The 26,193-nt window shown below is 34.1% G+C and overlaps 1 protein-coding gene across 25 annotated transcripts in view; it reads left to right on the forward strand.

Moving 5' to 3' along the window:
* The window catches only part of NRXN1 (neurexin 1), a 1,176,176-nt gene that overhangs the window by 110,246 nt on the left and 1,039,737 nt on the right, over nucleotides 1-26,193 (forward strand). For 12 of the 25 annotated variants that reach the window (XM_037806663.1, XM_037806673.1, XM_037806658.1 and 9 more), the window contains exons 3-5: nucleotides 5,058-5,075; nucleotides 8,304-8,333; nucleotides 9,071-9,082. The exons of 5 other annotated variants lie outside the window; for them this stretch is intronic. In XM_037806663.1, coding sequence (XP_037662591.1) covers nucleotides 5,058-5,075; nucleotides 8,304-8,333; nucleotides 9,071-9,082 — 60 coding nt within the window. Of the gene's footprint in view, nucleotides 1-5,057; nucleotides 5,076-8,303; nucleotides 8,334-9,070; nucleotides 9,083-16,743; nucleotides 16,846-26,193 lie in introns of those variants that run through there. 8 more of the 25 variants (XM_037806664.1, XM_037806676.1, XM_037806659.1 and 5 more) reach the window with 3 other exon arrangements.

The raw sequence follows: 26,193 nt of genomic DNA on the forward strand, positions 1-26,193 counted from the left end.
GGTATGTGATAAACACCCTGCTCCATGTTTCCTGTTAATGCCCTATCAGGAAGCATTCATTTCTCAGTAATCAATAAAGCAATAAAAGTGAGTGACAGGAACATACATACCATAGACTGTGCTTGTCACCAGTTTTAGGTCATTGTTAAAGGCAATGTTCCTTTCCTTAGTCTAGCTTATTTAAATCAATGTCGAAATGTTAAGATGTGGGCAAGAATTGAGGCTATAAAAGTAAAACAAAAGAAAACAAAATGCTTATAATAGTTACTCATGATAAAATTTAGAATTGGATTTATTATAGTTTATGTGTCATTCTATATATACTTTAATATGTTGACTAATAATTATTAAATTCTATCAGGTCTGTTGAATAGCTTAAACACCAGAAGAATTTGCCAAATTAGTCTTCTCTCTCTCTTCCTTTCTTTCTCTTCTCCCTCCCTCACTGCCTTTCCCCTTTTACTTCTTCTGTCCCTTTTTCCCTCCCTCCTTCTTCTTCCCTCCCTCCCTTTCTGCCTTTCATTCTTTAATTGCCATTAACAGGATGTAACATTTTTAATTAAATGCCACAAACTTTTTTATACCAAAGTTGGCACCTATATGAAACATAAACACAAGCAGTCTCTAATTTATGAAAGTACTATGGAGAAATAAATTGAAACTCATTTCACATTATCCCATGTAAAAAAGACCGCAAGACCAGGTAAAGTTCTCAGAAAAGTTCCTCGTAATTCTATAATATATTTGAATCAGGGTATTGTACCAAAAGTATAGTGGGACATGGCCCATGAAGTTTCTAGGGAAAATATTTTTAGTGTTTCCAGTGTGATGCCAGGAACATCGCTGCTGTGACAGCCAGTTTAGAGATAACACTCCTTTTACTCCTAAGCAGTAGAGAAGAAGCAAACTGACTACTCTAGTTGGCTATGCTCATGCCCCAGGATCAGGATTCTAGCAGACAAGGGGGAGGGGTCTTGGAATATCACTTAAATAGATATAAAACAAGGACCAAGGCTGCCTTTTGAAAAGCACTTTTTAAACTAGCCAAATTCCTGCTTAGGGTTGTTTCTTTCCTTCCTTAAGTCTCTGTAATGCATCTTTATGATTCATTTTCTGTTTGAACCTTGTGGTAAGTATGGTCTTGAAATGTAATGCAAGGGACTGAAAGGGTGAAAATAGAACTGAGCAAGCCCAGTGATTGAAGAAGGAAGTATTAACTTATCCTTCTTTCCTGCTCCTGCTTCTCATTGCCACTAATAGATATGCAGCTTTGTATGGCACCTTGAAGGGCTTGGGGCAGGGTGGGTGAGAAGCCCCCTGGGGTGGTGGCAGTTTTGCTGGAGGAGAGGGGAAACCAAAGAAAATGAAAGGAGTCAGTCACAGGCACCTGGAAGAGTAGGTAGAGAAGCAAAGAGAAGGAACGCCCAAGTAGTGGCGCAAGGCTTCTTTTGGCCAGTTTTTAATATAAGCTGTAGCCCATAAGTTGACCATTGCCTGTATATTTAAATGAAACCTTGAATATTGCTAATTTTAAACAGTGGGTTATACAGAAAATGATCATTTGTGGCATTTATTCAAGGCTTTAATTTGTTCATTGGTCATGATTAAGTTTTTTGTTATGTTGAAATAAGCACATTTGTTTTCTTACTCTTTTCTGTTTTCCTAGAAGTATGTAATTAAGATTATGTACAAAGAAGAAATGATAAACTAAAGTTAATGTTATTGCATTCTTATAAGATGAGGGCCAAAGAAAAAAAGTAAAGATTTTTTTTTTCAGTAATTTAGAAACAAAAACATAGTTTAATAGTTTGTAGTGTCCCTTCATGCCAGCACACAGCCATCATTCATAGCATGACTAATATTCTAGTGCCTAATTCCCATCTTTGTGAGGAAAGCACAACCTATTTGAAAGAAAAATAAAATTTAAAGCATCGTTTTTCATGCTTTTGTAGTCATAATTCTCACAATCAAAAGAAAAAGAAAACAAGAGTGTAAGTTTTTATAGATGCCGTAGTCATCATAGTGAAGTTGATTCCTAAAAGGCCCACATGAGATGCACAGCAAGGTTTAGGTCAGCAGAGTTAAGAAGCAAGGACTTTCTGCAAACCAAGAGATTTTCGTTAACTTGTCAGTGTCCTCAGGTAAGGCTAAATGGGCTGCTTTCTACCTTACACCAAACCAAAATATACTGCTTTGCCCCTACAATGAGGCATGCAAAATTCAGCACCTCTTTTTGTTGCTGCTCAAAGACAAACTAGCATTTGATTGCATAATAATCTACAAAGAGAAAACAAAAGTTGATGCTTGAGGAAAACTATTCTTTTTTAATTTGATATTCATCATTTAGTCCAAAAATAAAGTAGAAAGGAAGGGGAAAAGAAATGTACTTAAACAGTGGTTGTGAACACTAGACCGACCATCAGTTATAATGATGTCCAAAATCTGAAATATCTAGGAATCATCTTGAGGTTAGCAAGTTTTAAATTATCTAAAGCCAACAAATAGATACTAAAAGGGACAAAATAGGATTTTATATGGAAAGAGAATTTTTGCTTGAATTCTGAAAATATACAGTCAGGGAAAAGTCTGATCCAAACCAGTTTTCTCCTTCTTCTTTAATGAGTTAATATATTACCATTCCTTGTACTCTGGTACTTAGATTTTTTTCTGTTTCTCTAAGTTCTTCTGAGACATACCTTTTTTTCTGAACTTGGTCAAGGAAATGTTTGATTATGTATTTGGCATGACATAGATTTGCATGCAAGTCTCATTAGCTAAGCTTGTTCTCTTTATGAACAAGAACCCAGAAAAATGTTGAATGGGTGCTGGATGGATATAGGGTCAATGGCACCTCCTGTGGTCTGTTGCCTTATCACTTATTCACTGTTCACACAGTTGAAAGAGAACTCACTTTCAGGGAACTGCATCAATGCCCTTGACTTCTCTAGTCCAAAAGACCCTAATATCCTAATATCCCACTTAGCACATTTATAAAATTGATGTCAAGCTTGGGCCTGATTTATTTTGTTGGTTTCTCCTCCTCTTTCTCCTCCATCTCCTTTTTTTCTCTTAGACCTTTTATGCAGCACTGTCTCAAAATCCCTTACTGCAATGATACAACCATATTTGGCAGCCTTTTGTTTACAGAAATTAAACAATATCAGAGTAGTTGACAGACTATCTCAGTGTTTGACTCTTTCTAAATCCTTTTTTTTTGTTTGTTTTATGCAACATATTAAATAATCTTAGTAAAAAATAAGTGCCTCAAAAAGAAATAGAATCTCAAAGGACAGTTAATGGAAACCTCAAGTTTACCTTAAACATTAAGGTAGTCTTTATCTTAATATGATTTCCAACATAAAGCAGTAAAACAAAACATTAATAGCTGTGTCCATGTTGTGGCCAAAGTGCCCACTGAAAAGTAAGGAAAAAAAAATCAGTTTATTTGCTTATTTGGTATATTGGAAACTAAAAATAAATAGGAAATTATCCTACATACCAAATATTTGACTCATTTTTTTGTCATTCCTTTTAAAATAAGCTGTAGCAAACCAAGTATTGTGTAAAAATGTTCTTTCCCACATCTATCCAGTAGCTGTTTTCTGTGATATATTAATACCACATCAGTAAATATTTGTTTTTATGTTTCAGTTTCTAATTAATATATTTTAAAGAAAAATGATAATTTTTAACACATTAGTAGCTTTAACCTTTAAAAAGGTATTTGTTGAAACTTTTAAAGAAAATGATAATTTTTAATACATTAGTAGCTTTAACCTTTAAAAAGGTATTTGTTGAACCTAATGGTGCATTTAGAGTTTTTTTTGCTGTCAAGTTTCTAAACTTAATGTTGTTTTGTTCTTTAAAAATACTTGGGATCAAATTACCACGTTAAAAGATAAAGTTAATTAAATAAAATATGAAGATGAAACTAGTAATACCCACATTGGCATATATTATACCCACATTGGCATATATTACTAAGGAAAGTTTTTGATAAGGATTGAAACCTGTCCTTACCCCAGTCTCTTAAAATAACTCCCCCTTCCATTTCTAACCTGGCTGCTAAGTGCTGTGTCCCAAACAGTACTTGGATTGCCAGCAGGTATTAATTGCAGCTTAAATCCTGTGTGCTTATATTGATTATGTGTTGGGAATACAAAAAAAAAATGTATGCATGTATGTGTGTCTGTACATATATACATATACATAAATAAATATATGAAAATATAAAATATTAAATAGGTGTATGGAAATACAAGGGCAAGTTCACTTTATCTTGGTACTATCTTGATTAACATCATCCATATTCACATCTTAAACAGAAGTAAAGAGTAAGTAAATTATTATCAACTTTGCCTAATGGACAGCTCCCAAATGGACTTAATTTGCAGTGATGACCTTTTCCTACTGAATGTTTGTAAAAGTTACCATTTTAACAAACTAAAATAAATTAATATGTGCTGTAAAATATGAACATGCTGTAAATAAACCAAATAAATTGTGGATCTCAGTTGTATAAATTTATGTTGTGTTGCTTTAAGGAAAGCAATTGCAGTAATAAAATTCCTAAAAGGCCATGATGATAAATGGAAAACATATTAGGTACAATTGGAGTTTCTTTACTTGAAATTGCATGACTATTTTAAATGGAGGTTCTTAATCCAAGTCCAATCAGAATATAGAAATGGAACCTAATAAAATTGTAAAGAATAAATAAATAAATAACCTTTAAAAATAATTTACTAGAAAGGCCACACTAGCAACATGCAAGAAGAATAACATTTATTTTATTCAGGAAAGTGAAAAACTTCTTAAGGAGTTTGCTGAGGCATGGTGGTATTAGTGAAATTTCATCTCATGTTCTGTCAGTGCTGCCAAAGGGAGGGAACCTGCTGCCCTGTGATTTTGTTTTCCCCTTTGAGTGACAGCGATGGAGCACTTGCATGATGTGTTTGATGCCTTGCATGAGGAAGACATGCAGAGGCAAGGTCCAGTCTGCATGCTGCTTAATGAATGTTTTTCCTTTTCTCTCCCTCCTTGTCATGTGCTTTCAGAAGACAACAATGTGGAAGGTGGGTGCTTTCTACCTTATTTCCCACTCTCATTTGCATTTTATTTCTTAGTATTAATAGAGTACGTCTTAGAATTATAACGGTAAGTTGAACTTTTTTCTGAATATTTGTTGATTTCTGGATTTTGTATCACTTTTCATATAGAACACAGCCCTGCTCAATCCTGTTCAGCTCCAGGTATATGAACCTCCTTCATCATTGACTCTAGCCCTTGATGAAGATTTCAGCATCCCATGTGAAAACATAGAATGTTTATTGCAGTGTTCTATATGGGAAAATGATACAATACTCTTCTTTTGTTTTAAATTAGAACATATTTCTTTGCAGTTTCGGAAAACAGGGCATGATCCTTTCTCCATTTTTTTTCTTGAGCAAAATGATTTCTTCTTTGTATCATTATGTCATTTCAAAACCATTGGTTTAGTTTCAAATGATTTGATATATAAAAAGGGCAAAGAATAAAATACTGACTATAAGTAAGAGGCATAAATTTAGATTAAAAATAAGCCATTGGCCAGTGGAAATGAAAGTATACAGCATTCAGATGTGATTACTGGTAAGTATATTTGTAATATTCTGTATCATGTTAAATAAAATATTAGTATTTTGTTTAAGTTTTCTGAAATTATCTCTGTCAGGGAATTTTTAGAAAGTTATGCATTTTTCCTGTAGAAACCAACAAGCTAAAGCATTATTTCAAGTTTCTTTTTAAGGAACTTAAATGCATTAGTCAATGTGCTGCCAACCAAAGCTTTGAAGAATAAATGTGCAGAAAGAATTAGGTAGGCCAAAGAACTGTGATAGGGAAAAAGATGTTCTATCAGCTTATATAATCACAGCATTAACAGTTCTAGCACAGACGGTTTGCTAATAGTGTTATGTCAGAGGAAGGCATATAGTTTATTTTGTTTTGCTGCAATATTTTGAAAGACGGTCATTCTGTAAAATGTTATGTTTCTACAGAATTAAAACTTTTATTTTACAAAAAGATTCCCCATCCAGGTAACAGATAAATAATCATTAAGGTTAGCAAGACTTTATGTCTCAAAAAAAGGAACACTTCATGGTAACAGAACTGATTGAAAGAGGATTCAATTTCACATTTGTGCCTTCACAGACAAGTTTCTAATTTCTTAGCTACTGAACATTTCTGTTCCATTTTTTAAGTAAAATAGATTAAAACTTCAAAAGAAATCATAAGTATTTTTCCAGGTGTTGGCTGCATATATGGCTTCTGTTTTCTATACTATAATTTCAATTGCATATGAGTATGAATTTGATATAGATATTGCTCTGCAGATTTGGTATCTTTCAAAATCAGTCTCATATAGTTGTGCATGTTGATATTGAAAGTTTAAAAAAAAGCGTCTTTCTACTTCTTTTGAGTTTCCCTAACCATCCTGTAAAGTGTTTCATGATTTTTTGTTCTTTTCTCTTTAAATCCAATTGCATTCCAAGGGGCTTTAAAATCAGCCTATTAAGCATGAATGTCTTTCTCTTTCTCTGTCACACACACTCATCCCATGCAGAATTTTGACAAGATATTCAGAGTGTAGGTCCATAAACTATTGTAGTAAAGTTTATTCAATCATAATTTTAACATTCTTGTTTATACCTTGATGTTGATAATATAATGGAGCTCCCTTAGAATTGGGAAGTCTAGTATGAGGAATGTAAATTTTGGGATTTACCAATTCCATCTTTATTAATGTGGTATTAAAACCCATTAGAATTGTCTAATCTATTTTCCAAAAGTTGAATTTTATACATAGATAATTTCCTGATTTAGTCTGCAAACAAATTATAAACTGTTCTTAGGAATTATGTATAGTACTTGTAAACAATGAGATTAAATGAAAAGTTATATAACTTGAACAGATAAGCCACTATTCCTCCACATGTGTAAAAAATCGTGAATCATCAATAGGTCATAAACTTTTAAATCTGCAGATGTATTTTTTGTCAGAAGATACAAAGAGATGCTACATATCAGGAAATATTAAACTATTAATGTTGAATAAATTTCATATTAAATTGCAATTGTGTGATGATTTGTAACTGTATCAGCCCTAAAAGGATGTTTGAATACTCCTACAATTAAAAACAAAAAAAACAAAAAACAGATTATTGCATTATTGATGCACGTAATACATAATGTGATGTTACTTGAAGTCTCAATCTATTTGGAATAGCATTGGGAAATGAAAACAGATTTTATTAAAATCAATACACACTCACACATTTATACTGTGTTGCACTAGCAGTTGCCCATATTCTTGAAATATACATGGATTTAAGAATAGTTTTTATTTCCAAATGTTGAATAAGGAACCCAGGAATCAAGTCTTTCAGTAAAATATTGCTCCTTGTACAGGGAAAGAATTTATTAAAAGTACACTAGCAGGATTCTTCCAAAAAGAAGTCATCTGCAATTTGAAGTTAATTGTCAAGCAAGAGATAATAAATGATTTAAATAAACAAAGGGAATGCACCATTATTCTTTTAGAAAACTTCTTTGGTGCTAACATTTAAGTAACATTTAAGTAAATGTTAAATAATTTTGTTTGCCATGGAAAATTACTTGAGTCTGTTTAAAACTGATTTTTTTCTTTCATTCAGTAGTAAATTCCAACTTTACAACTGCATGTTTAGTGACCTTTTTTTTTTTTGTATTTGAACAAGTTTTTTCTATTGCTACATGTGTCAGATAAGGAGACATTTCTGCATTATCATTTCAGAGTGACTAAGAATTTTTTTTTTTCATTTAATTATGAAACTGCTTATTTTTTGATGAGGGGAAAAAGATCAGACCCAGCCCATGTTTCATTTATTCCTTTGGGTTTTTTTAAATGTAGTTTCATCACTGAAGAATGACAAGCCCTGTGGGGACATGTTCAAAACAGTCTCTTCAAAAGGCACAAAGGGCAGATGCAATATTTAAGGGATTGGTTGGATTTTAAGTCATGCTCTTATGATCTTGATCGTTCCAACTTACATGGAAGAAATACACAGTGCAGCATATGCCAGTGTTTAAAATGCAGTCTGTAACTCTTTGCCCCAAAGCATTCCAGCCAGGGGTTGAAAGAATGCTTTCTGATTTGCCTCTGTGATACAGACATGTCTCACAGGAAACAAGATGTCTGTCACTGAACATTTTTGTCACCATGAGAACCCTGCCTTCCCACGCTCCCTTGTTTATTGCTGACTGTGCTCTTGTTTCCCTTCAAGGTCTGGCGCACCTGATGATGGGCGACCAAGGTATGGGCTCTGTTCCTTTTCCACTCTGCTTTCAGTGTTTTCTTGTTCTGTAGCTGCTTCAGACCATCACTGCAAAAGATGGCAAATGCTTGCTAATTATCTGGCTGCAAATTAAATACATAACTTATGTTCATATTTCTTCATGTGCTTTTTCTCTTTAATTGGTTTGATTTTGTTTGCTCCTTCAACTTTTGTCTACATTCCTTGCATTGTAATATCTGCAAATAAATGAGACATATGATATTGTGATTGAAAATTTCCATGTTTATCAGCATACAGGGGGAGTGATAGTAAAGAAAAAATGAGAGCCATCAAAAGTTAATATCTAAAAAAAGACGCTCAGTTTATCATGCTGTTTCAGAAAGAATCCATTTTTCGTTCATGCATGGCAGTTTGAAAACATGCAGACATCATTGGCTTCTGGCTTCTAGAATGCTAAGTGTAGGCTTCCATGGAATCAATAATTTTTCTTCTTTGAGTCATCATGTGTCTCCCTTTTGTGTGAGCATGGACCTTCCAATTTCCTTGCATGAACTTTCCTAAAAAAAGGCAGAATTTTCAACATGTGCTGACTGCATCTCCATTTGTCTTCAAACCTTTATTTATACTTTCTTGTCATGTTTAATTTTCAGATAGTGATGCATTTACATATATTCATAATTCTTATTGTTGTTTCTCTCTTTATTCTTGTTGTCTGGAAATCCTTTCTTCATGGAACCATTTCATCAAATCCATAGGTAAAAGTAAAGGTATTATATTATTTTATTTCTTTTTAATACCATTTGTATAAATTAAGTGTGTCTGAGTAATACAAATGTATTTAGACTTTTTGGCATTGGTTATGGGCATTGGGAGGTAGGTATGTATGTGTGTTAATGAATAGTTCATGTATTTAAGGTAAGAAAAATCTGTCAAAATATTTCACCCCTTTTTGCTTTTGAGTGATGTTCATTTAAGATGCTTACATTATTAGTATATTTAGACCTTAGTTACAGGTTTCAGTGTCGGTTTTTGCAGTATTAATTAATGCCTGTGGATTGATGAGTGCAGTCACCATAAACATATCATCCTCCAACATTCAACTCCAGAGCACATCTGCCCAGACGTACCACATAGAGATGTAAGTCTAAACATGTGTAGCATTAAAATGGGACTGCTGTGGGCTCATCATCCTATTATCTGCTAAATGTCATATATGCACGTTAGCTCCATGATAGCTTGAAAAGACAGTATAATGTAAGAGAAAAACAGGAGCAAGAAAAGCCCATTTTATCTTTTGTATGTACTAACTTTGATTTAAGAACATTTCCAACCAGGTGTTCATTCCTGCATCACTTGGTAAGTCAGGCATGTGTACTCTGATGGCATTGATAACAAATTCAGAAGCATGTTTAGCTTGCCATTTAGAACCATCCACATTGAGACTGTAGTTATGTATAGATTTGTGTTTACTAAAAGGAAGTATATGATATGCAGCTGCAATAATTATATTGAATACCTTTTAAATGGACTTTTTTTTTTAACCATGTGTTAGTAAATGTGCCCTTGGTCTCTAGGTTTTATTTCATTTTTTATATGCAGGAAAGTGTCTTAGCTTTGAATTCTCGGAATCTTTCTTATGCTCTGAATCTTAAGCATGTGACTTGGGACTGTAGCTCACAGTTCTGCACCTTTACATTTGTCTCATTTAGCAGGGAAACTTTGCTGCTTGAAAAAGCATCTGAACATGAGCCAGGCAATAAGTAAGAAATGATATCACAGTTTTAATTGTGTAAAATAGAGTTTTAAAAATAAATGCCATGTGGATTCTTTGAGCCAATGATAGGAAAATGTGCTATTATTGCCTTTTGTGTTTTGGTCAACCATTTCCAATAATATAATTTAATCTTGCTTTAAGCCTTTTAATAACTATGCAAATGAAAGGACTTATTGATTCTTTCACAGATTTTGTGTGCCATTTGGGGTGCTTTCTAAATATGTTTACTTCAGGCCAAATTCCCATCAACTGCCCTCTCTGATAAGAACGTTTCCCAATATGTCTTTTTTACAGGATTAAGAATGGCATAGAGGGAGCTGTATTTATATTTTATTTTACTGGGCAAGTGAAATAGATGTATATGTACTTGTATATGTGAATGTATATATTTGCAAAATGCGTGTATATGCACAAAAACCTTATGCACACATGTGTTTACTTATCATTTAGTGGAAAAGTAACTCAAAGTAATTTCCTAATTATACAGTAACTCTACATATGAAACAGTTCATATTTACACTCAGCTGATATTTGTTTTGGTGTAATTAATGTAAGTGTCACTTAACTTCAATCAGTTTTACTATGTCAGTTTAAAATATTTTCTTTTAGCATTTGTGCCAAACATTATATTTTTACTTCACCAATTTTCCTCAAGTTTTATTTCTTAATCAACACAAACCTAAAGAGGACACAAATTTGAGTTTTCCTTTCCTTTTTTTCTTCTGTTAATGGACCAGGAAGTTCTTTGATATTAAATGGAGAAGGCAGATTTTAATATGGGCTTGAGTATTTGCCAAATAAGAGTGGTCACCTTTATATATTGAATAATTAGAAGTATGGAAATGAGAAATGTGAGTCTTCGTAAGTCTTCTTTAATTAGTAAATTAATTCAACAAATCTGCATTCTGTAGCAAAAATAGAATCATGACTATGACAGGACATCCACAAAGAGTGCTGATGTAATAGGGGAATGAAGGCACGTGGGCAAATTAATATAAATGAAAATAATTGAAGTGGTAGGAGAGTGATACAAAGTGAGATAGGGATTCAGAAAAGGTAAAGATAGCATGAATTGGAGTCTCCCTTCAAGTAAATATCCCTGCCTTCCGTGTCATGCCTGTTGGAGGAGTCAAACAATGTCAAGAAACTTTGCATTGTAGCATCCCGTATCAAGTCAAAATCCTAGTTGTGCATAAAATAGGTATTAAACTTGGCCAATTTAAAATAATTGCTTTGCTGTGTAAACTCATGCTCACAACCTCTACCTCAGGGTTCAATCTGGAGCATTTTTCTTGATACCACTTTTCTCTGTAGTTGTGGTCAATTCAGGGAGTCTGTAATAAGCCTGTGTGGACAAATGTGTGCTTTTTGAATCCAGAAGTGAAACTGAATTCAAGAACATCATCATTGTCCTTGTGATGTCTTCTATGTAGATTGCTAAATATTTTCCAAATTTTTAAACACCCAATAAGAGACAAACACATTTTATTAAAAACGAAAAACAAAAAAGAAGTGTGTGTAAAAAGAACATTCCTTTTGATAACCCTCTTCATGCTTCTTCACAGGCCGTTCCCAGGCCATTCCCAGAGATAAATACTTGTATCATTTTATGATGTATCCTTACAGATTTGGTGAAGACCCTTCCATACTTCCTAATGTTTCTGGGTTTAGAAACTGCAGAATTCATTACTGTTTGTCCGTGACAAAACTGCTATGCCCACTGGTAACTTGTTAGGGAGCAAGCAACTTAGCAGTCACAAAGCAGGCAGAATCACGACGAGTATAAATGCAAGCTTTCTCACTTTTCCTGTAAACTGAGGTGCCTAGTGGTTTCAATTGGTCATTCTGTTTCAAAATTTAGAGTCAGTTATTTGGTTTTATTTTCATGTTGTCTGAAAAGGATATGTCACCTTTACCTGGATACAATTAAGAATAAACTTCTTTTTTAATGAATTCGAGTTTTCTTTGGGATGGCTGAAGAGAGATTTTATCCACAGCCAACCTTCTGTTGGTTGTGGGTAGATGGATCCAAATGCACTTTATGGAATTGCATTTCCTTTCTTTTTTGGCTTGAAATTTGTCAATGGTGTTATTGTTGGGACCATTGTTGATGCTAACTTTATTCTCCATCTGTTTAGAATTTAAGTTTATCTGTTTGCCTGGGAATTTAGTTGTTGTTTTTTTTTTTTTTTTCCTTCTCCTGTTTGTGTTTAACTGATTGCTTTATTGTGACAATTTGTTTAATGATTTTTAAAGTATTTACTCTAATGGTTGTCTGAGAAAAGTGAGTGACCATTTAAATCAGTAATTGTCAAATTAAGTTAAACATGCAAACTCAGCTGTAATGGCTGGTTAATAGCTCAGGAGCCCCGATTAATAATTGTCAGTTAAATATTGGTGCTTTGATTGCTGGAGGCCTTTACTTTTCCCATAGTTACATATTTGTATGTGTGACTATGTGTTTAATGTGAACTTTTTCTGCCAGAATGTAAGCTCAATGGGAGCAGGAAGCTCATCTCTTTCTTGTCAACAATTGTATTTCTCAGACATTGTTATTACTGTATCTTGAATTTGCCATTTTTTCTAACTTAAGTGTGTGTTTGGGGGTGTGTCTTGGAAGGAGGCTGTAGAGGAGTTCATGGAGGTGTGGATTGGACCACGTTAAAGGTGAAGAGGGAAGAGAAAACTTATGAAAATAATCAAAAAGTATATTAGTAACAGATTACATGGAATCCTCTCCATCTCTTTCTCTAAACTTTCTTTTGTCTCCTATCATTCATATCCTTTCCTAATGCTGCAATATTTCTTTCTAATAAGACATCATTCCAGTATCACTTTAATATGCTTTAGCACATGAACAGCAATGGATTTGTAAGGAACTAAAGTCAATGTTTTTTGTGCTTAAGTATTTCAGAATTTTTAATGTGATTCTTTGTCACAGTGGCAAATAATCAAATTTTATTTTCTTTCACTATTCATGCAGTAACGTGTACATTAGTTTTCCTAAAATTCAGATTTAGTGTTATGATATCTTATGTGGTTTCCATGACTATTTTTAACCTTGTAATATCAACTGTGATATGCCATAGTGTCTGTGTTTAGGTTGGGTTTGGATTGTTAGCTCTCACCAAAGCCAAAAATGTAAGCCTTGTCTTGAAAGATGAGCATATTTGGTATTCCTTGCATTTATACATCCTACACCACATTTCAAAATAAATGTTCATTTGACTTTTTCAAATAAACATTTAGTGTTTGATTAACCAGGATCCTCATGTTACTAGAAGTCCAAAATATTAAGTGTAGAACTCTCGAGCATAAAAATTACACATTTTAAAAGTATTGAAGCCTTATTGTATGAATGAAAATGTAGTCCTTAAAGTAGAATAATTTATAAGGAAAATCTACATACATTTTTTTCAAGACTAATTGTGTTTATTGCTGGATATAGTTGATTCTATTACAGCTTTTAATGAGCAATATCTGTATTATCATGTGTTTAAAACTTCATCTGTTATATCATATCACAGCTATTTTATTATATTTACTCTTGAAAGATTTGATATCTATTAATATTTGGAGAACAATAAATCATGTAGTAATTTTTTACATTTTCATTTGTTTCCATGATTTTTCTTACTATCTTTGAACTCTTGTGTTGCTATATAGCTAATTTGTTTGTAAAGTTCCCAGCCTCCAATCACCAACATCATGATATGTGTTTGTTTTATAGCTTTTAAATACGTTTTGCTGTGTTTTCTGTTGTGGAACTAATTTCATTTTGAAAATACAGTGTTTCCTTTTCTTCTTCTGTAGGGATTCTTAAATTATATTTCCCAATTTAGCTTCATAATATTGAGTATTCTGCATTGTTTGGAAGAGTTTGTAAATGTTGAGAGAACTTTATTGTACTGAAATGCCTATGATTTGTGCATATGCAAATTAAGAAATAATTTATTTTAAATTGTCTTTTGTGTCTTCTGTTGTTGCAGTACTGGGTGCTCCCAATTCACAGTCACAGAACTTGGAACAACCAAAATTTCTCCTTATAAAATCAGATTTTAAATATCTACTTCATCTGTATCATACACATAGAAGGTTATGTGGATATTTGTTTTGCAGTTCATCTTTAGCATAAAGAACATCATTTCTGCATATAACCAAGAAAAGTTACTTGAAGTTTATATGTTTATGCATTATCTCTTGCTGTGATTTAATCAATCTTGTTATTATGTTTAGTATTAATGATAATCCCAGCTCATTTAGTGCTAATAATAACTGTGTGCTCTTGGCTCTGTGATGAAGTTTCCCACATCTCTGTACATTCATAAACAATGATAACATTGAATAACTAATCAACAAAACAAAGACTTTATTAGACTTGTAGTAAATTATCCTCAGTGAAAAGCACAGGAAGGATTCTCCATGTTCTAATAGTTTAAAGAATAAGATAGTACATTTAACTATAGATGCTTTTATGAAATATGTTGCAAATAACAAAACATTTCACTTATAACATACTGCATTTTAAAAGAATGATTTCTCCCCCAAAATAATGAATTTATCTTATCCGTTTCAAAATGTATTTTTGTTAATATAGAATTTTTAAACTAACATCAACACTTTTAGGTGAGCAAGATGCCATTTATTAAATTGGGTTGACCAGTGGTTTTGGACAACTGTGTAATTTCTCACAGTGCTTAGCTCATACATTAAAGAAATTTGGATCTTTCATTAGAATCGTAGGATTTTGGAGCTGGCAAGAACATTAGAAAGAGATCATCTAAAATAAACCATTGATACTCTGAACTAGGTGATATGATACAAGATATTGCTTATTATGAGAGGCAAAACATTGTCTGATATAGAATAACCAATCTTAAGAAAACTTCAAAGACTTTCCTCTGGTTACACACCAGTAATCATAGAACAGGATTTCATTTTATACTAAAAAAATTTGGAGGCAGTGTAAAGGATTTCAATAATAGAGTGTTGTCTAGGATGACATTGCTTCTCTTTTTCAAAGTTTCTCTTTAGAGGAATAAAATTCTCCATCTTGTTACTGGTGAGCTGGTACAGTGTGGTGGATAAGAGCGTGAACCATGAAGCCATAAGGCCTAGATTGAAATCCCATCTTTGTTCTTTATTGATCTAGGATAAGTGATTCAGCCTCATGTTTCTAAATTTTATCATCTGTAATATGGGTAATAAAATTACCCTGCTGTTGAAGGTAATGATGATATATGACAAATTGCAGAAGTGCTTAGATGATTTTTATCAATGGTGACAATAAAAAAAAAAAAACTACCAGGCATTTTTAGATTAAAATAATTAAAAAACTAATTATCTGTAATCTGTTAAAGGTTTAGCAATAACATATCAATAGTTTCCTCCCATAATTATTTTATGATATTTTTATTTTTATTATAATTATTTTATGGTTCTGTGATTGTTTTAGGTTATCACTGACCTGATATGTTGATGGTCTACCTACTACTACAGAAGGCTTTTGCACAATAAAGCATTAAAGTTGATTCTACTCAATGAAAATTATTCATATATTTCTGTAACTTTTCACACTTTCACTTTTCTCTTTCATACACTGTTGACACTGAAATGAACTTTCATCAGTTTTGAACAAATCTATTTGTTCATTGGCTAAGTGTTGTTTTTAGATACAAATATATGGAGTGAAGGGGCCAGGGTGGTAAATATTTTCTCATGAAGTGGGAGTGCTATTGGGGAAACATTTTTGTGAATTAAGGTTTTCCCCATTATGACTTTACAGTGTGATATATGGTAGTACCTGCTACTAACCATCTAAGTCACCAGAAGAACAAAGTTTTAAGGAAAAGCTAATTAAGTACTTCTCTTAGATAGTTGCTTTTGCTGGAGAAATAACTTCTAATTACCTTGAGACACTTAATTTACAGACTTCAAGGTTTTGCTCAAATCTCACCATCTCAGTGAGGTTTATTCTGATCAACCTCCTTAATCCTACAGTTTGCTCCTCTTCCTCACCACCATACACTGATGTAGTTTCTATTCCATAGCACTTATAATCTTTTAGCATACTTTTATCATTTAGTGTGTTTATTTACTAAGACATGTTTCTTAGCATGTCTTCCTTCCCCCCTTTTGCTTCTAGAATATAAGCTTTGTGAGGGAAGAGATCGCTGTCCTGCTCTGATGGATTCTCAAGGGGCTCTAGAATAGTGACTGGCACAAGTAGGTATCAATAAATACTTGTTTAATGACTGCCTGATGGATTGGCTACCAAGTTTGTATATTTTCCCTTTGGATTTGACTTTGGGTGTTAGTTTTGCTTTATCATAGGACAGATTTTCAAATTTCTTTATTTCTCCAAGGTAAATCTTCCAATGAAGGACAAACAGAATTAATAACCACGGAATTTTGCTGGTTGTACTGGTTGTCAGGAGGTCTTAGACGTGGCCCTCTTTATCGTCCTTCCTCCTTGTCTAATCCAGGTGTACTTGGGGAATTCTGGAAGGTATTCAAAAACTGCTCCCACAGCCACTGATGATCAGTGCTTTTCTTCAAAATTCCTCTAATAATCAGCCTTTTTAAAGGAGAATTTCTTTAAGAAGGGGATAATAATTCATCTTTTTTTTTTTTTTTGTCTCTTTGTATTTATAGGTAACAGGAAGAGGGTCCTTGGAAGATTGGCTTCTAAATCACATGATTCTTTGTGACTTTTATAGGAACTTGTCTTTTGACAATTTGTGACAGTGGGAATGTCTCAATGAATGGAGTAGATTAATTTTTCTCAGGTCCTCAGATTGCTATATACACCCAAAGAGCCTTTCACTTTTTTTCCCAGTCCAGGGCTAAATGTTCATATGTTCTGCTAGATATTTATCCAGGAGTTCAGTTCAGCAGCCAGATTTCCTAAGCTATGGAACGCGTGCTAAAGAACTACAAGGGTCGGAAATCTCTAAATTAAAAACAGCAACAAAACCATGGTGCCTAAGGCCATATTTCACTTAAAGTAGTGTCATATTACTTTTCCTTTTGGGGGGAAATAAAAAGAAAATGGTTTCATTCAGTCTTAGTTATTATTACTGAAATCATCAAGGAGATTCTGGGTTATGTGGGACTCTGAGTGCTATACACAGTGTAAAGCTACAGTGTTTCAGAATGGATGTTTTCAACATTTCTAGCGTTAAGAAATATAAGCATGAAGGTAATAGTTAACATTTTTCAGGACATTCTAAATGCCTTTACACATTCACATTCACATAATACCTACTTGTAGAAAGCATGTGTGCCACAAAATGCGTTTCTTCCTTTTCTGCTTGGTTTGTATTTGCCTGTGACTTGCTGGGTACCTATGACCACATTATAACCCATTCCGAATAGTAGCAGCTGAAGTAATACCTAGTAATAATTAGTATTTACTTTTCAAAAAAGTAAGGAAAAGTACAGCGATGTTACCAGAGCTGTGAATTGAGAATAATATTTTCTCTCATTTTTAAAGAAAGTTTTGATTACATCATCCAAATATAGACTAGGAAATTAGGCTACCTAGACAATAAGATAATTCAGGAAATTAAAACTACTCATGTTATATGGGGTTTCTAACCAATATTTTATTTTTTGGCTGAATTACCTAGTCATCTGACCCAGTTTTCATTTCATTTTGTGCACTTGGCATTATAAAGTCAGTAGACATTTGGAGAAAATTAAATTACTTCATTCAAGGAAACAATCAAATTTAGATTGGGTTAAAGCACTGCCAGAGGGATGGAAATCCCTAAATTGGCCAATTGTGATTCCAATTCACAGGGAAATCCTGGTTTACAAGCTAACCATAGGTTTTCACACATTGCTTACAGCAAAATCTGCCAGAAATCTGCTATGCGTAGTGAACAAATATTTTTGATGCTGTGCTGACTTCAAAGAATTATATGATGACTTCTTGCGGCAGTTTTTTCCAGTGATTATTTGTTTAGATAAAAGAATGAATTATCTGACTGACAATCAGCCTGGCATGCATTTCCAGTTTCTTTCCCAGCAGTAAGGTTGGATTTTCACTAATCCATCTATATCTTCTGTGACTAGTGACATTTTTTGACAGAGGACTGGATGAAGTTAGTAATCATTCAGTGCTATGAAAGCAAAGAGATGATTGGTCCAAAAAGAAGCCAATCCTTGATCTGATGAATGTGAAGACAATTTGATTTGGCATTGGTCCTTTCACTATTTATAAGGGTAATTTAATGACCTGTTAGGCTAAGTCACTGTTTTTCTTCAACTACTGCACACATATAATTAGAAGAATGTTCTATGTAGAGGATGACCACTCTTTAATCAAGGGTGCTCAAGTAGCTCACTTCCCTGTTGGAAATCTGAACAAGCTCTCAAATGCATTTATAAACCTTGGTCCTCATTACCATTGTTCTGACTCAGTGTTTCCACAAGTTGACTGCCTGCTGTTCTCCCCATAACCTGGGGCACATTTTTAAAAATACAAAATTATCTGTACCAGAAAATTTGTTCAATAGGTCTATGGTGGACTGGAATAGGTACTTTTTTTTTTTAATGAACATGATAAAAAATTTATTTAACTCATCAGTTAATGAGGGAACCAATAAGATGTTACAAACAGCTCAAAGGAGTATTCAAAATACCATGTATATACAGGCAATCAGGAATGCTTAAATAAATCTACTTAATAGATGCAAAACTGACAAAAGTGGTTAATATCCATAGGAATCAACTGAATCTCCACTGGACACATTTTGCATTTCTATGGGCAAGAATCGTTTGCATTATAGTCAATATTCTACAGTTTACAGAGACATTTCAAAGACAATGAAAGATTCAGGGACCCCTTTAGAATCAGATTCCTTTCTTAGAATCAGAAAGCATAGACAGGGCCAAGCTTTCTGGAATGGGTACTTTTAAACCCCGTCTCCTCACCCCTTTGCTGCCCCCTACTCCCCAATATTTTGATGCACAGCCATTTTAGGAAGAGTGCTACCAACTCAGCTAATTGGCCTCGGCCTCCAAGAGGTGATGATTTACCCTTCACGGTGATGAAGTTTTGTTTTTCTTCCCCCTTGCAGTGACATGTACAAGTTGTTAACTCGCCCTCATATTGCTTCTGCACTGAAAGAACTGAAAAAGAGGATGTTGTTATTCAGTGAAGCTTTTCTTTATCCCAGAAACTGAACAGTTGCTTTTCACATTAGTAAAGATATCATTGGACTCTTTCAAACCTTGCTGTGATGTCCATTAAAACTTTCATTATGTAGTGTTTAGACCATGTCCTTTAAGAAAACAAAACCAAACTGTGTATGTGGCAGCTTTTAAACTTTCTATTTGGTAGCCACCCTTGGATGCTTTTCAATATATTTTAGGATTGAAACTGAACAGCAAATGCTGGGTTCAAATAAAAATATGCCATAAATATATCTCTAGACAATGGATTAAGTTGATTATAATGACATTTTCCTACTGGATATCGTGCCAAAAGAGGCATTAAGTAGAACAGGAACATGTAGTTTCTACAAAGGGCATGCTTTAGGGGGTGGAGATTTGGTCTCTGGAGTCTCTTAAAAAAGAAAAGACTTTTTTTTTAATGGGTTGTTTTAGAAATGACAGTCCCGGACATAGAAAGTATCTCATATGGAGATATATTTTCAGATATTTAAAAAAAAAGTTACATGTAGTTTCTACAAAGGGCATGCTTTAGGGGGTGGAGATTTGGTCTCTGGAGTCTCTTAAAAAAGAAAAGACTTTTTTTTTAATGGGTTGTTTTAGAAATGACAGTCCCAGACATAGAAAGTATCTCATATGGAGATATATTTTCAGATATTTAAAAAAAAAGTTCTACAAAAGAAGTGGTTAAAAGTATCCATACCAAAAAAAAAAAAAAAAAAAAAAGGAAAGGGAGAGTGTTGTAGGTGAGAAAGCTAAGCTCTTATGGGAACAAGAAAAGAATGTGATCATGTAGTCACTGTGACAACAACAAGATGTTATTTATTTCCCCAAGTGGCAAATGTATAGAGGAGTAATGAGCAAGCTGGGAGGATATTCAGTAGTGAGGGAAACTGCACATAGAGGGTTACATATACCTATGACTTGAGGGGGCATGAGAAAATATCTCCTTGTCAAAGATAAATCATTCATGGGCCCTGCCCTGTTGACAAAAAATTGTCATATAGTATATGAAAATGCCACCTAGTTTTAACTAATTTACCCATTGTCTTAGTTTGCCAGGGCTGCAGTGACAAATACCACACAATGGCTTGGCTTCAAGAACAGGAATTTATTTTCTCACGGTTTGGAGGTTAAAGGTGCAACATCAAGCTATGGACAGGCCATACTTTTTCCCAGAGTCTGAAGTGTTCTGATGCTGGCTTGCCATAATCCTTGAGCTTCTTTGACTTGCATCCCTGCCTCTGTCACATGGCATTCTCTCTCTCACTGGTTTCTTCTACTTCTGGCTTCCTCTGACTTTTAGCTTCTATTGACTGACTGTGTCTGAACTTCATTTGCTTGTAAGGATTCCAGTCATATGGATTAAGGTCTACGTGATTCCATTTGGCCACACCTTAACTAATAATAACATCTTCAAAAGGTTCTATTTACAAATGGATTTACAACCTTAGGAATGCAGATTAAGATTTGAACATATCTTCAGCAGGGGATGGGATTCAATTGGCAACACCCTTTTTTAAGCTGGGTTCCCAGGATATGGGAGAAGAGACAAGAATATTTTAATATGAGTGAAACATATCAGATGGGCTGAGCCTTGGAGTGAGCCTCATGGATCTGTGTAGAGCTAGAAGCCATTAGCACATTGGCTTTGACTGGTGTTTGAAGTCACAGGAGAAGCCAAAGAAACTAGAAAACAAACAAACAAACAATTTTTTAGTCAAGAACTAGCTGTTAGCAGTATACATTCAATCATTGCATATACTGACCCTCCTGCCCCAAACTAGGCAAAATGGGTTATCCTTCCCATCTTTAGAACAATTTCTACACTCCTATATATGTCCATTATAAACTTCTCCTGCTGGATTGCATTTACTAATTTGTCAGTCACTGCTACTAGAATGCGAAGGCAGGTTTTTGTTATTTTCAGTTTTGTTTTGAGGATACAGCTATTAGTACGTAGGAGATAATCAATAAATCTTGATTCAAAAGCATATAGCCAGGGATCATGGAGATTGGAGTTGAGTGGACCCAGATTTAGACTCTAAACTTATTATCCATTAGCTTATGGCTTTAGGAAGGTTGGCTACTCTGAACTTCATTTGACTCGTCTGTAAAATGCGTATGATAAAATCTACCTCTTATTATTATTATTAAATATATAAATAGCTGTAAAGCCTGTGATATATTTCTGGAGCTTAGTGAATGCTCAATAGTAGGGCATGTAGTAGAGTATTTGCTATCTGTTACAGATGAATACTTCAAAGAAGTCATTTTCAAGAAAAACAAAAAGTAACTTTTTAAACCACAAACTGCATGGAGGAGAGAAACAAAAGTTAAAGGTATTTTTCCTTTGTATACATATCTTAAAGGCTCACAGAGTCACAGATTTTGAGAAAGGAAGGGAAGGGTAGAGTAAGGATAAATTGCAAAAAAAATTCTGTGATACATCCTTTCCATTTCATTTCATTCAAACTTGCATTACTGTTAACTCTCCAGAAAGAAAAAAAATCACATCTGAGGTGAATCTAAAAATGCTTAGAAATAACTCTGCCAGCTTTTTTGCTTCTAAATAACAAAGGCAACATGTGTTTCTTTAATTAATTTTTAACTTCTTTGATTTGAGTATTAAAATAATGTTTACAATGAACTAGTTTTAGCATAAATCAGATAAGGCTTTTATTCTAGATTGCTAAGTAAGAAAAAGCTCAGTTTGTTTTTCTTGTTTTACTTAATTGCTTTTCTTCATTAAAAGAGAATATACAATGAAAAAAATCATAATCCTTTCCTGTCCTTGAAATCCCTTCCAGGGTGAGTTTTGGAGGGTTAGAAAGCATATAGAACTTATGAGAGAGTGATACACATGAGAGAGTAAATAAAGCTTGGGTGGAGTGTATTCAAATGACTTGGTTGATTGATTAATTAACACTTTTGATCCTGGGATAACATTTATTATGTTAGTAGCAATTTACTAGGAGCCAGAAAGTATTTGATAATGTATGCTAAATCAAGGCAGTTATGAAACTCAAATCAGAGAATTACAGAATTTGTTTTATAATGGAAAAGGATGTAGTTATCAGATAATAAAATCACAAATTTGACCAAAACTTTATGTTTCCTAGTTCGAATGACTGCTCAGCAAACTCTTATATTTCTGTTGATGTATTTAGAAGAAGGGTATATTTGCTACCTCACAAAGTAATATTTTTTAAGCAGAGTTTTAATTATTAAAAAGTTTTTCTTCATCTGAATTCAAATCTGCTTATGGAAACTATTGCCAATTAGCCTTCTGCCTGTTGTTGATATTATAGATTCTTAAGATATTTATTGCGTGTCTCCAATTTGCTGTGTTCTGTGTTTTTAATTTCTCAGTCACATATTTTTTGATAATTTCTATAAATACATCCTCTCACCCCCATACCCATAACCTAAATTTTCCAAATGTTACATCCGCAGTCTCTGTACGTCCTTCACAGTGTTGGAGCTCTTCCCATCCCCAACCAGCTTTCTCCCCCGGTTGCTCTGGGCAGGCTTTAATTGCCAGGATATTTCTTAAAGTCAAATACAAAATTAATCACCATATCCCGGATGTCTGACCAGGATACAATAAAATGGGAGTTTTACTTCTCTGGTCCTCGAAATAACATGTCTGTTAGTGCTGCCTGAAATCAAAGGTGTTTTTTTTTGTTTGTTTGTTTGTTTGTTTTGTTTTGTTTTTTGACAGTGCTATTGCTGTTTAGAATCATACTGAACTTTGGTCACTTGAAACTTCCTAGTTTTTTTCCACATGAACTGTTGGTAAGCCAGGCTTCTCACTTTCTACTAATAGTTGATACTGTAAGTCTACTTCAAGGCAAGAAATGCGTTTCTATTCAATTACATCTTCAGTAATTCAAAAAAGAAACTAAGTATCTACTAAGTGTCTTCTGTAAGATGTTATAAATACAGAAATAAATAAGGCATGATATATGTCCTAGAGAGATTTATAGCTCAGTAGGGGAAAAAAACATTTCACATGCAAGTCTCATTAACAGTTAAAAGCCCTATGATAAAAGTTATTGGCTGTTCATTAGATTAGCTTGGTTGGGTTGCGTATTATTTTTCTATCATTGTGGTAACAAATTTCCTCAAACTTAGTGACTGAAACAGCATAGATTTATTATCTTAAAATTCTACAGGTCAGAAGTCCAACATGGGTTTCACTGGACTCAAATTATAGTGTCGGGAGGACTGCATTCCTTTCTGGAGGTTCTAGGAAGGAATCTGTTCCTTGCTTTTTCCAGCTTTTAAGGCCACCCATATTTCTTGCTTCATGGCCTCAGCCCCTTCCTTCATCTTCAAAGCCAGAAACTTTGCATCTCTCTGGTCTGTCTTCCACAGTCACATTTCCCTTTAATTTGCCTCTCTGACTCCTTCTTCCAGTCTTAAGAACCCTTGTGATTACACTGGGCCCACCTGGATAATCCAGGATCATCTCCCTGTTTTAAGTCAGCTGATTGGCCACCTTAATAGCATCTAAAACCTCATTTCTCTCTGTCTTATAACCTAATGTGTTCACAGATTCTGAGGATTACTTTAATGGCATCATTGCGGGGGTGGGGGGGGGCAGAATTCTGCCTACCACAGGTGGAACCATTTCAGGCAGTAAGTAAAGTCATGGAGCTGTGATAGGGAAGTGCAAGTTCTAAGAATTGGAAACAATCAAATATGAATGCAACGAGGAAGTCTAAAAGATGCATCTGAGAAACATATAAGGGTCAAGGTGATGAAAAGCCTCAATGAACATGATCAGATTGGCCTTTAAGAAAAATAACTCTATAAAAAGAACAGATTTGAGGAACATAAAACTGAAGGTAAAAGACAGGAAAGCAACTATGATTTACTGTTTTAGTATCAGAGATGGAGAAGAGGGAATAGATTTGCTGCATGCTCAGGAGTTTGGTGCTATGGGACTTGTTGATTAATTGGATGTGAGTATGAAGGGAAGGCTAGAGTGAAGACTGATTCCCAGATTTCCGTTGTGAGTCACTAGGTGAATGGTGGTGTCATTACTGAGAAAGTATAGAGTACTGAAGAGAAAGTCAGGGTGGGGAGGAGATGGAAGGGAAAATCTCCCGATTTCCATTTCAGCCCATGGAAAACTGTTTTGTTTCTTGATCTGTAATTTCATCTGTTTGTTATTTGCAGATGTTATTTGCATCCACATGATGTTTTATAAAAATGGATAAAATTGTGATAGAGAGCAGAGTCATGAGACTACCACTAGGACTACACTTCAACAGCGATTGTTAGATTATTCTGAATTTGCTGTGTAACACCAACCAGCTGATTCTGTACTATTAGCCAGATCATATTTCTTCAGTTATTCTAAGTATAAAAATATATCTAAAGAAATTTGTTAAATGCCTTGTCCAGACATTTAATAGACTATTTCTAAATCATGATGCAATATTGGGAAAGTTAGTAGTATTTAGTAAATTATTAAATATTTAAGTAATTTATTCACTTGCTCTTCTACTTCAATACACTTTTATTTGGTGCATTATGTAAGGTACCATGTGGAGCATAAATATGCCATGTTTAGAAGTATGTAAAAATAAAATACAGTAACAAGACAGGAAGTAAGAGATTATTAATGGAAGAACAAAAGAAAGTTCCTGGAGGAAGTAGTGTTTGGACTGGAAGAGGTGTGAAGTGAGGATAGACTTAACCGGGAAGGGAGCACCCGGAAGAAAGAACAGTATGACCAAAAGCACTGAAGCTTCATCCTGCAGAGCATGATTGAGGTGAGCAACATGCTGTGGCTGAGCCACAGTTGTGGCTGGAGGGAAGGTTTAGAATCAAGCATCTGGAAGCATTCTGGTTCATGGCTATAGCTAGTTTTAATTGAATTTGATTGCCTTGGGCAAGGCTTGCATTCTCTGTGTCTCCACAGGCTCTAACCCTGTTGTGTCCTAACCAGATTCACACAGTGATACTGCTTACCTGGTGCCTTAGCTATCTGAGTTTATGTCCCTAGTTTAGAAACTTATTTTATAATCAGTATACACCCAATTATTGTGTCTCTATGTGGGTGCCATTATCAGAGCCCTACTTTGACATCTTAATGGCAGAGTTAATTGCAAATCATACTGTTGAAAGAGAGGATAGATTATAAGGTAGATAATTTGGATTTTGTGAAAAGTGTTCAGGTGAAAAGTGATTGGGGCATGAGCTGTGATAATAATATGGGAACAGAAAGTGGGGATCAAATGTAAAAAATCAGATTCAAAACTCCTTCAGGGCATGGCCTGGGTCTTGTTTCTTCTATGGTGCTTAAAATGTGGCAAGATATAAAGTAAGTGCTCAATAAATAAATGGATGAAGACATTGGAAAAGTTGAAAGAATGGGAAAAATGAAAGGAAGGAAATGGAAGTGACATTAAGAGCCAGAATACTAGTAACTGGAAAGGTCTTGCTTCTGAAAAAGTCTATAGGACAATTCCTTTGATTTTCTGTCAGATGCTGAGAAGACACCTAGGGAAACACATTCAACAGACAGACAAAATTATAAATATGGTTTGGGAGGGTGATTCTAACATAAGGGAAATTTGGGACTCTTACAGGTGATGATTTAATTCATTTTACCTAGCAAAAAATGTATGTATCAAGATGAAATATGGAATAGTAACCCCTTTAAAAAGAAAAAGTCAGATCTTTTACTTCTTTTAGTGCAGACCCATTGTTTTATGAGTAAAGAAACTGAGAGATCAAGTGTTTTGGTCAATGTTATTCAGCAAGTAGATGGAAGAGTCGACCTGGAACATAAAAGAATGTTCTTTGTATTGCCCCAATAATTTCCTGCTTCCCACCACAGTTTTTCCACAACATACTTGGAAGAGATCCACATTAACCTCGTTAATGTTGCCAAGTCTGAAGTTTGAT

This window comes from Choloepus didactylus, chromosome 17, assembly GCF_015220235.1.
Source record: "Choloepus didactylus isolate mChoDid1 chromosome 17, mChoDid1.pri, whole genome shotgun sequence".
Classification (NCBI taxonomy): domain Eukaryota; kingdom Metazoa; phylum Chordata; class Mammalia; order Pilosa; family Megalonychidae; genus Choloepus; species Choloepus didactylus.